Source organism: Camelina sativa, chromosome 1, assembly GCF_000633955.1.
Source record: "Camelina sativa cultivar DH55 chromosome 1, Cs, whole genome shotgun sequence".
NCBI classification, from domain to species: Eukaryota; Viridiplantae; Streptophyta; class Magnoliopsida; order Brassicales; family Brassicaceae; genus Camelina; species Camelina sativa.
This window is the reverse complement of record NC_025685.1, coordinates 8008977-8020874: the sequence shown is the minus strand read 5'-3', so window position 1 is coordinate 8020874 and position 11898 is coordinate 8008977. Positions and strand designations below refer to the sequence as shown.

Genomic DNA, 11898 nt, shown 5'->3' with positions numbered 1-11898 from the left:
AAGACAGAACAGAACCAAGCCCCATCTCTTTTTCTATCTGAATTTCACTTCACTGAACCAATCACGTAATGCCACGTGGCCACATCACAATCAAAATACAATACCACGTCACCACGACCTTAGTAAGACTAATGTGATGATGACGCTGTAAAGAAAGAAGTGGACCAAGCAGTGCGGATACTGAAGTGAAGTTGCCGAGCCACTAGAGAATTCGGAAGAGTCGACGGCTAAGGGCATGCCGTCGCTGCCGATAGCACACGACCGTGGTTCCCCACCTTGGTTGAGCATGACGGCTCGGAGGACGGAAGTGACAGTGGGGAAGTAAGCTGTACGGTTCTTAGCAAGAAGCCAAGTGAGACCCATGAGGACGCAGTCTTTGTTGTGCATTTTTGCTGTTCTGTTTCGATCTTCCTTCGATGGGTTTCTTGTACCTGAAGTTTTCTTCGGGTTTAGCTGCAAAACAAAACCCAGAAGCGTGTTTAGTTTGTTTAGGTTTTGTTACTGTTGACTAAAGTAATCATTGAGGATTTAGAAAGTAGAAAGGTGGAACCGTGGAAGCTAGTGGCTAAGCTTTATTTTTAGTCATGGTAGGTTGGTGATTAAGATGTAGAAGAATAAAATCAAAGACAAAGTAACGCGTGAAGATCACGGCTTTTGTAAGCGCCTATGTGTGTGTGTGTGTGTCAGACTGTCAGATAGAAAAAGAACAAAAAGCTAAAGAACAAAACTTTTCCCAAATTACAATTCGCCATGGATGATGGCCAGATCAGAAAGAATCCTAGATTACATAATTCCAAATCTTCATCCTCACTCACTCACTCACTCACTCATATAGTAAACCCTAACGTGTTTAAACACTAAAGATCATCAACGCATCAAGAAAAGTGATTACTTTTGGATTAGACCTCACCTCACATAACATAGTGAACCAGTCGATCAATTCCTCATTACTCATCCAAAACACTGTCTAATCTATCAGTAAATCTAAACCAAAACAAGATGCTAAAACACCAAAGAACAATAAAGGGTATCAATAGATTATCTAAAGTTACTAAATTTATCTACTACACACACATTTCACTATGTTAGACAACCTAGCTAGTTCCCATTTGAACTCCACAGTGACAGCTTCTAATAGGAAAGTTAGAGACTTTACCTTATAGAGACTGTTCAAGCACTTGTTACAGCCAAGCAGAGGAGAGAATCTATCAGCATTGTTGTGGCTTCCACTCAAACAGTCAGTCTCTAATCTAGTAACCCTCTCGTCTCCGCCGAGTCTCCCTTCTTCGTTCACTCTAAAAGCTTCGGAACAGCTCAACGGATGCAATCTGATTCCGCAGTAGCAGTAAACGACGTCGCACGTCTCGTTCGGTCTGGTGAGCTCAATCCCTCTCTGCCTCAGAGATTTCCCCAATCCGTCGACGCAAGTCTCCGAGTCATCGGGAAGCAAAGGCATGTCTTCTTGCGTCATCGGGGAGGATGATGCGTTTCTGGCGGCGGCGGAAATGGAGCGGCTCAGAGCAGTGGTTGAGTAAGCAGAGTAGAGCCACGCGCCTAGAACAGGGCAGCATCGTCCTTTGTGGAGCTTTTTGCCGGTGCAGGCTGATTTGATTCCGTGGAAGAGGTCTTCAGGTAAATCGAGAGGGCAGCCTGAGAAATCGGATTGCTCCGGGAAAGCGGGTATGGTTGCAGGTGGGGATAATTTGACCCGGAATGGCTGGACTGTGACGGTGTCTGGGTTTGGTGAAACGGGTGACAGAATGGTGAAGAAGGAGAAGAAGACGATGATGAGGTGAATGGGAGAAGGCGCGTGTTGTAACATCGCCGGAACGATGGAGACAAGAGTAGACTAGCAAAAGAGAGAGAGAGAGAGAGACAAAGAGAGTGTGAGCGAAGAGATGTGTAATAAAATATCACAAATGGGGTTCCTACTACTACAGTCTACTACTTATTTACAAGGAAAAAAAAAATTGGTTCGTTAATATTTTTCAGTGTAAACAAAAACATTTTCTTATTATGATTCGTTAATATTTTTCATTGTGTATTTTTCTTATGATTATAATAGAAACTACGGTAATCTACTAATCCATGGTGGCAATTAGTATTAGTAACCTGAAATTAGTTGAATCACGGGACGATTATTCTTCGCATTGAAACTTGAAAACCACAGAGTGCGACTGATCGACAGGTTTACTTGTTTTTGTTTTATAATTCCAATACATAAAGACTTGGAAGGACTCGTTTAGTTTAGTATTATACTTACGATACTCCACTACTTTTGCTTTGTATTTTTTTTTAAACCCAATGTAAAAACCACACATATGTGTATACTTAGATCTCACTATGTAATCTGTTTAATCGATCAAATTAGCATAATGCGATTTTACGAATAAATAAACTAATAAACTATATAAAAAGTAGGATGGGTTTGTCTCGTAAAGCATATAAAAGTTTTTCGTTTGGCTTTTTGTTCGCAAATTAAACATTGTGAAAAACAAAAGAACCATGCAAACGGTAAAACAAAAGTCGCAAATTTAGTTTTGTTATGTTTCTATTAAACTTTTGATGTGTATACTATAAATGAAAGACTTTACTCTTACTTCCATGGAAAATAAAATAAAAGAAAAGAAGAAATCGCACCCAAGCCAGGAAATACTACTACTAAAGTTGGATAGTAAAAAGGAAAAAGAGAATTATGTCGAGCTCCATGTTAAAAAGGTACCGTCAGGCACGCGAAATGGTCTTCTAGTAGTAGTAGTAGTGAGAATTAGTAAAAAGCTGCTTAAACTATGACATTACAATCCTTTTTTCGGGAATGCCATAACAAAAAGTAACGACTACTACTGTAGTAGAGTTACAAAATGGTATATACTCACTTTGGATATAGACTAAAATTCACGACATTATTGTATATTGCGGACTAATTTAAAGTTATGTATGATATGTACAGCTCGTAACAGTGTTTTCATCGGCTCTCTCTAAAAAAGCCACTCACTAGTCAAAAGCGAGAGAACAAAGAAAGCAAATGGGACGACCAAAAAGAAGAAAATCAACAGTAAATCAAAATCATTCTATATCATTGGAGGGCGAAGTGATCATCATACTAACTCACTTATATAAACATGTATAGTTAGGCTTAGCTTAGGCATATAAGGGGTCAAGATTATGTGTTTAAATAAAAACACAAACTTCACTTTTGAATTTCTTCGCCTGATAAGGTCAAATACTTGTAAGACATAAATCCAGGGGTTAACATGTTGTAAAGCCAAACGTCTGGGGGTATTTCCACAATTCTTCATCCATTTTTTTTTAGTACAACTCGAATTGATGGACAAATGAAGACCAATGAAGGTTAACTTGTTTTGTTCATAGCTCATGTCTCTCAGTATCTATCAAAGATCATAACATTTCTTCTTCTTCTCTGTGAGAGATGTGTATACGAGTTGTAGAATCAGCCGCCTACTGTTAGCAACAAGTTTCACTCCCCAATATCTGAATCAAGTGTGGAGAGCCGCAACCTTTTGAGACAAAGCATCTACCGTATCATTGTTCGATTCCCCGTGCTGTAAAAAAGTAAACAAGAATGTGAAGAACAAGTGTATACAAACTTGTACTCTATTCTATATATATATCTCTATAATGCTTCTTGATTTTTTACCTCGGAGTTGTTTCGTTGTTTCACGCCAATGCATTTAGATGCACTGATGCTGGCACTTTTTAGCAAGCTGCGAGCACTGTAACCAGTATAGCTCGTCCCATTCATGTAGTCTGAGCCGTCGTGTTGTGACGTTGGAGGGCTTTCGAGGGTCGTGGCTAAAGAAGCTGTGGATCTGTTCTCGATTTCGTGATTCTGTGATTCATTCTCTTTCTTAGGAGCAGGGACTCTCTCTCTGAAACAGAAAAAGGTTCCAACACAACACAACGGAATGAGAAACAAACTTTAAAAGATTCGGGGAAGTCCGATGACTTTTTAAATAAGTTTTACGGACAAACCAACAAACAAAAATTGTATTACCTAGGCAAAGAAGCGTGTTGGCGTTGAAGAGGTGAGCCTCTCTCACCCTTCCCGTAATTTTCCTCAAGGTGTGCAAATTGTCTCTTAAACCGATCAACACCACTGCATGTTCATTGAGATTACAAAATCCTTATCTTACTTCTCATAATTAGTAGTAAATTTTGAAGACAGATTTTAAATGTTTTTATGTACCTTGGGTACATGAAGCTAGTCTGTTCTCCACCTCGAAGATATTCTTGCAGCATCTGAGGATGATACTCTAATATCTGCATTGTTTCATTTTCAGGTTTTGTAAGAATTACGATTAACCAATGGATACGTGGAAAAAAGAAGAAGATACAATATGCCATTGTTCAGAGTTTAACCAATCCAAACAAGTTTAGTGAAGCAAAAACAATAAGAGATTAGTGTACCTCTCTATAGATCAATTCTCTCACATCTTCTTTCGTTATCTTCCTTCTTTCAAACTCAAACACAAGTTTTGGAATCGGTTGAGTAGATGGTTCCCGGTCCACGTTTGCCAGACCATAGAAGTAAGGATCTGCCAGTGCCTGTATACACGCGCGCACACACAAACATGTATATATAAAGTTTCCTTTTCTGAGAGTGATTGAAACTGCTCTGAAACTTTGAAGTGGAAACGCTAGAGACAAAAAAGTACAATACAGGAGCTTTACCTCTTCAGCTGTGGGACGGTCTTTGGGATCAAATGCAAGAAGACGGTGCAGTAAGCGAAGGGCCAACGGGTCTACATGAGGAAATTTGTGAGTGAATGGAACTGGCGGTTTTCTTCTCATATTGGCCAGGTATCTCCTCGCCTTTTCATTACGAATCTGTCACAACACAAAACACTAACCATCATTACAGGAAATAGAAAACTGATCCATCCTTGTCTTGTAACGTTATAACAACAGTATGCTCATATTTCTGAGCTTTCCTACCAATTAATATGAATTTAGCCCAAGCTAGCCCAAACTACTCGCCATGGCTGGAAGGTACTAGCTACCGTACTAGTAAACAATTAGTCATCATTTATAAAACTTTCAACTCATACGACATTAAGGCATCAAAAAAACTCTAGCAGCCAAATTGTCGTAAACAGAAATAGATGAACTCTACCAACTAACCCTTGAAATAGCTTCGGGAGGCGGAGTACCGAGCAAATCAGTCATAATATCCAATTGGTGCACCACATTCTTCCCAGGAAACAATGGCTTCCCAGTGAGCATTTCTGCAAATATGCATCCTATGCTCCATATATCAATGGCAGGAGTATACTGCAGCAAAGAAAGAAAATCCGTTTTAAGCTAAGATTGTGATGTCATATAATAAGTGAAACATACAACTTTTGCAACAACAACAAAAAGAAAAAGAAAAGAGAATTGAATTTACTTTGGAGAAGAAAGAACCACAAAGTTCTGGTGCACGGTACCATCTTGTAGCAACATAGTCCTGCAAAGAAGCGAAAACCATTTTGTTCACAACACTTAATGCATTAGAGAATACAAAATAGAAACTTATGATTTCAGTCTGTAACATACAGTCCAGAATATAGCCGAAGGTGCATCATTAAACGACACTCGAGCAAGCCCAAAGTCGCAAATCTTCAACTTGCAGTCAGAGTTAGCTAGAATATTTTTAGGCTTCAAATCACGATGAAACACATTAGCTGCAACAAAGAAAAAAGATTCCGTTCAGGTTGAGTTGAAAAGCAGTGAAAAGGGAACGGAAACACGAATTTTTCGAGCCAAGGCACTCACCTGTGTGTATAAACTTCAGACCACGAAGAAGCTGGTAGAGGAAAAACTGGTAATGCTCAGGTGTAAGATCATCATTCGCCTTGATAACTTGGTGAAGATCCGATTCCATCAACTCGAAAACAACATAAATGTCTCTGAATTCACGACGTGAAGGAGGAAGCATTACGTGTTTTATCTCCACTATATCAGGATGCCGGAGCAACCTGAGAAGCTTGATCTCTCTTAGAATCCGCGTGGCATCAGAGACGTGCTCAAAGACATCATTAATTTTCTTAATGGCAACCTTTTCGCCAGTATGTGTGTCGATTGCAGATGCCACAACACCGTAACTTCCTTTCCCTATAACTTCTTGGATTTGGTATCGGCTGGCTTCACCATATTCTGTAAAGAACTCAGTCTCCAGTGTAACCTGCGATTAAACAAACATGACAGCATAAAACACCTATTAAGAAATTTAGATTGGAGAGACAGGGAACTTTGCCAAGTTCTCCAAATTATATAGATCATCTTCTAGACATATATAAGGTACCATAGATTAATAATGAGACTATAGGGAATCAAAAAACCAATTAAAAGCCGAGGCAAATGAAACATAATGAAGAAGAAACCAAATCAACAATGTCACGTTTCTACTAGTTCTCCAAATCCTTCAATAAGGTGCCATAGATTCAGATCATACCAGAGGGCATCAAAAACCAATTCAGAACTGAGGCAAAGGAAGTATAATCATGAAGCAACCAAAATCCACATTGTAAGCATTTTCTCACAACTATAAATCTAAGACTGTTGATCAAAATATTTGACAGTTTCATAAAAGTCAATTGGTAACTAAGATCCAAACCATCAGAGACAGCTACCTTGCAGTTTCCAACATTTCTTAAGCAAAGAACCACCAAGAATATAGGAATCCCAAAAAGTGATTGCCCTTTTCATTCTAATAACTTAAAAACCCAATGAGATTAAACAATGATTTGCTACAGTTCCTTCCAATGAAATTGGAGAAATGAAACAGAAACTCATCCGAATCCCAAAAAGTGTTTGCCTTTTTTAAACAGAAATCACCCAAAAAAAAAAAAGTAACAAAAACCAATTTTGAATCTGGAGAAAGCAAACAGATATATGAAACGACAGATCCATGGGAGGAGAAGTAACCCAAATGGTTTCCATAAATAAAATAAAAAAAAAACGAACCTTTTTATGAGGATCCATAAGAATGTAATTCCTTCTAGGAACCCTAATGCACTTCAAACCAGACAAATCAAAATCCCTAACAAGGGCGAATCTTTTCGATTCCTCTTCTGCCCTTTTCTCTTTTCCTTCTTCTTCTTCTTCTTCCTCTTCTTCTTCTTCTTCCTCTTCTTCTTCTTCTTCTTCTTCTTGGTTTCTGTAAATGGTTGTGAGCTGAGACCGTAAACTGGTAACAGATAAACGATCACTTGTAGAACCACAGTGACGAGAGCTGTTGTTGGTGATCAGATGATTAGAAGCATTCCGAGAATGAGGATGATGACTATTATTAACGGTGGTGCTGTGACTAGCACCCATCAAACACCCTCCTCCACCACCACTCTTTTTTTTTTTTTTCTTTAAAAAAATTATAATTAAAATTAGTAAAGAAAATGTTTCTTCAAGTCGTTGACTCGACGCACGAATCTCTCAGGTATGGCGTGCTTCTCTCTTTCGAATTCGACTCTCCATTATTATTTTTTAAAATTTTCCTTTCTTCTGTTTGGGGTTTCTCTATTGTCCGAAGGATGCGGAAAGGTAGAAGAAGAGAGAAGAAGAAGATGAAGAAGGTGAAAGGGGGTTTTTTTGGCACGTGCGGTGCACGTGAAGCGTGTGTCACTCTTTTACCTTTTTAATTAAAGGGTATGTTTGACTTTTTTACAAAAATAAAGGTTCATTCACATGGATTTTAATATCTATCTATCGTCGTTTTCATAATTTCGCTTTATAACAACAACTAATTAGATAAAGTGTTAGGAACAAATTAGGCTAACAAAATTACAGATTGTATATAACTGTTTTTGATAAGGACTGTATAATTATTAAAAATTTCAAAAAGCGTGTTTGATTGAGAAGAAGAAAAGAGAAAAATAAAAACGGTGATGGTGGTGGTGTTGGAGGTGGGTGGGGCCAAAACGGCCTTTTGGTTTGAGATATTGTAAGATGACAGCCAATGTCTGCCCTGTAACTCTTCTAATGCACGTCTCCGGTCGTGTGACTTTGAGAGTTGAGAGGACCCAAATGACCAGAAAAACATAATTAACAATTCATCTTTCAAACAAACAAAAAAAATGATCATAAAAAAAACAGTTAACTAGGCAGCACACAGACAGGCCCATCTCATCTCATGTTGAGATCTCATTACTATAAGTGAACCTTGTGCCCTCAGGGATGATAATTCGGCCCGTTAACATGTAATGAAGAAATTTGAGTACTCACTCACGCGACCCCTTTTTGAAAAAATGGTAATGCCCATTTTGGTACCGTCTTTGCTTAGCGAAAGTGGTAATTTTGAGACGCATAGTTGGTAGTTCACTTTCTTCAGTCTTTTTACCAATGCTCAAAACGTTATTTCAAAAATCAAATGTAAAACAATATTTGTATATGATCTATTTCTAAGCATAAATTTATGAATCATAAGTGATGATTAGCAAATTACTTTAGCTTTGTTGTACACTTGTAGTTGACAAGTTTTTTCATTTCGTTATTACGTATGTTTTAAATTGCAAAAATATCTCGGTTTATGGAATTTCGTGGAAATATATATATATATACAAACAAGGGTTTGTTTTTCTTTTAGACTTGAGTTTGGTTTTATCTCACCTTTGCATATCAATGCTCTTTCTGTGTTTTGAGATGCTACTAAAGTCATATATGGCGATAAATAGTTTTTTGCCGTCCATCACAATATATATGTTTAGAAAGTTACTTATCTGGTTGTCAAATGCTTTAAGAAATTTGAAATACAAATCGAACAATTCCAATACAAAAGTACTTATATTTGTGGACTCCTTATCGCATATTCTATATGTTTTGGTCTACAATAATCAGATTGTCCACGTACGTTAAGCAGTACACATATCGTAGTCATGTGCTTTATTGGTGGTCATCTCAAGTCTTTTATCAGCCATACTTTTGTTGGTTTCTCTGTTTGGCTATTGCTCGAAAGTTGAAACTATTCGAGCACACGCACGCACGCACACATAGGACACAAGCACATATTATATTAAAAGATAAGCATACATACGTCGTTGTATGAAAATGACGCTACTCAGTAACTCAGGTGATATTTGGGGTTTGACTGGGTGACCCATTATCTGGTTTTTATTGCGCTAACATACTATACTCGTCTATAAATTCGTACTGTATTGTCAGTGACAGTAACATCAGGACAATTTTCTTGTTCATCCATTTTGGTTACCGGCCGTGACGTATGAAGGGACGATGACTCAATGGATGAGATAGGGGTGGCGCAGCTGTTTACCCCAAAGATTTATAAATTGGTTTTTAGTCCCATTAATGTTACTTGACATTTGCTAGTCCAATTTTGAAAATTCTGATTCTTTTCCCAATTGTACTTGTTCAACTTTATGTTTCCGTTTAAATTAAAAATTAGTGCTGATGCCAATGTCATTTCCAGATCCATAACTTGCTTATATTGTCAGATCTTACAACTAAATTTTTCATCTATTCACTTGTAGTTATAGTTTTCTCTAATTTTCATATACTTTCTTTAATAACTAACATGATCATATCCTTTAGGATAAAATACGTATTTTTATGAATTAGTTAGATATATAAATAACTGCGAAAAAATAAACCTAACCAATATAGTGAGACTTTGCAATGCGTTTGAATGCGGTGGAGTTTTTTTTGAAATTTCGTAAAAACATAACTGTTAATATGTATGTAGGCATGGGCATTTGGGTGTTCGGATCGGATTCAGGTTCGGATAATTTGGGGTCAGGTTTTTCAGGTTTACTAATATAGGATCCGAACACGTGTTCATATAATTTCGGGTCAGGGTCAGGTTCGGTTCCTATCGGGTTCGGGTTATTTCGGTATTAACTTTAAGAAACATGTAATGTATTCAAAGTACCCACAAAAACCTGAAATGTACCCACAAAATCTGAAAAATCTGATTGACTTCTAGTTGCCTATGAACGGAGAACCCAAAGATGAAGCTAACATCACACTTAGGTTTTGGAGATCCAGTTTGAGGGTTTTGGTTTATAAAACCAAAAGATTCTTGAAATCGGACAAAATCGACATAGTTATGATTTTTTAGGAAAATTCACAAGGATTCGAAGAGGGAGAATAAGGCAAAGTGGCAAATGGTTTGATGAAATCAAATCATATGTGATAATATTAGGGATATTGTGTATAATTGTTCTCGCGTAATAAACAGGTATCTTCGGTTCCTCGGGTTCGGGTCGGGTAATACCCGATACATGTGGTTATTTGAAAACGAAAAACCTATTGGTTATTTAGAGAGAATTAGGTCGGGGTCAGGTTCGGGTATTTCAGGTCGGGGTCAGGTTCGGGTATTTCGAGTCGGTTTATTTGTCCAGGCCTATACGTATGTGTGACTAAACCTATGTTTTTGTTGATTAACTAGTGCAAAACGTACGGTAAACAAGGGCGGATCCACGTAAGAGTAGGGAGGGGCAGTTGCCACTGTCAAATTTTTTTAGACTAATGTTATTTTATAACAGTTTTGAATTATGCCCCTGGTAATAAATTCTTTTTTGCTCCTGTTACTCAGGTTTTTCTATATTCACACGTTTTTGACATCAAATGCGTCTTCCAATCTATACAAAACCAAGTTAAAACTCCAATTTGTCTATTTATTTTACCAATATTTCAACCCGTATACTTTTAATAGCATTGTGTTACTTAAAAAATTAACCAATTTTTTTAAATGGGTTGTCTTTCTTAAATAAAATTTGAGTTATATTTTTTACCAAAAAACTTGAATTCTTATAGAAATTTTTTTCCGTTTCAGTTAAAATTTGCCCCGACTAACTTTTTTTTCTAGATCCGCCACTGACGGTAAAGCATAAAGTAGACGGGAAACATATATATGTTAACGGGTTCGATTTTTCTATATCTTCGCAATCAAGTACAGAACTTATTAACTAGAAAAGGTTTTAATCTACAATTGATATATGACATTCTCTACTCTTTTTTTTCAAATTACAATGAATGTTATGGAAATAGTAACAACGTTTTTTCCAACTAATACGATTTCCACAACCAAACTACCCATAGATCATCTTACATCAAATATAGTAAGATGATGTCACACACTTTTTATGCGTCTCTCAAGAATACCTTTAAGCACACAAGTTTTGATGAATCTTCTTCTAAGTATTTCTAATACTAACTTCAAAATACTAAATTGTTAATTAAAAAATAGTTTTTGCCAAAAAAATTTAAAAGATAATTTTGTAATTAAGCTTAACGTTAAATACATAAAACATAAAATTTTAAATAGAAAAGGCGCTATGTTTAATATATACAACTGACATTGGTAGTATTAGAATTCGTTGAGATATGCATCTAAACTTTGGATTTAACAACTACTAATTATACTTTCCATATTTTGCTTTTTATTAAAATTATCGTTCACTAATCACTACTTATTGTTTTAGTTATATTGGTTAAATAAATTCCGATACACGACAATACAATAATAATGTACAATTAACACAATAGAAAATTATATAATAAGTTATTAAAGTTATTGTTCACCATTTATTACTCTAGTTATAGTGTTTAAATAAATTAAGCTTGTTTGCGATAAACGACAATACACTCATATTTTCTCTTTTAAAACTTACTAATTACATATTTTCATATGTCAATTTTTTTTAAAAAAAAATCAATATTATTTTAATCATATATTTTAAATAGATTAAGCTTGATTGAGATATACGACAATACAATAAAGATCTGCATTTAAAACTTATTAATTATATTTTCATATCTAAATTTTCTAAAAACTTCTATTCAATATATATATTGTACTAGGTTTGAACTCGCGGTATACCACGGGACAAATTTTTATTTATTAGCATTTTAAGTTTTATTGGTCTTGCGGTGGTTGATAAAAAA

General features: G+C 36.3%; 2 protein-coding genes across 2 annotated transcripts; both read right to left on the bottom strand.

Annotated features, from left to right (window-relative positions):
• On the bottom strand, nucleotides 1–1922 carry LOC104782945 (uncharacterized GPI-anchored protein At4g28100-like). Its single transcript, XM_010508011.2, has 2 exons — nucleotides 1157–1922; nucleotides 1–453 (listed from the first exon to the last, which is right to left on the bottom strand). The coding sequence occupies exons 1-2, from the start codon at nucleotides 1820–1822 to the stop codon at nucleotides 109–111; spliced, it is 1011 nt and encodes a 336-aa protein (XP_010506313.1). The 5' UTR covers nucleotides 1823–1922; the 3' UTR covers nucleotides 1–108.
• On the bottom strand, nucleotides 3151–7558 carry LOC104782935 (mitogen-activated protein kinase 9-like). Its single transcript, XM_010508000.2, has 11 exons — nucleotides 6967–7558; nucleotides 5776–6184; nucleotides 5557–5684; nucleotides 5408–5467; nucleotides 5143–5292; nucleotides 4693–4848; nucleotides 4429–4566; nucleotides 4208–4281; nucleotides 4016–4117; nucleotides 3659–3890; nucleotides 3151–3563 (listed from the first exon to the last, which is right to left on the bottom strand). The coding sequence occupies exons 1-11, from the start codon at nucleotides 7318–7320 to the stop codon at nucleotides 3498–3500; spliced, it is 1869 nt and encodes a 622-aa protein (XP_010506302.1). The 5' UTR covers nucleotides 7321–7558; the 3' UTR covers nucleotides 3151–3497.

Bases quoted from the DNA above. Each gene is read 5' to 3' on its own strand.
- LOC104782945 (XM_010508011.2), bottom strand. From the start codon at position 1,822: ATGTTACAACACGCGCCTTCTCCCATTCACCTCATCATCGTCTTCTTC. The intron at 454-1,156 runs GTAAAGTCTCTA...TTTGTTTTGCAG, and splicing joins GCTTGAACAGTCTCTATAAG to CTAAACCCGAAGAAAACTTC.
- LOC104782935 (XM_010508000.2), bottom strand. From the start codon at position 7,320: ATGGGTGCTAGTCACAGCACCACCGTTAATAATAGTCATCATCCTCAT. The intron at 4,849-5,142 runs GTTAGTTGGTAG...GTGTTGTGACAG, and splicing joins CTCCCGAAGCTATTTCAAGG to ATTCGTAATGAAAAGGCGAG. The intron at 3,564-3,658 runs GTAAAAAATCAA...ACTTTTTTACAG, and splicing joins AACAACGAAACAACTCCGAG to CACGGGGAATCGAACAATGA.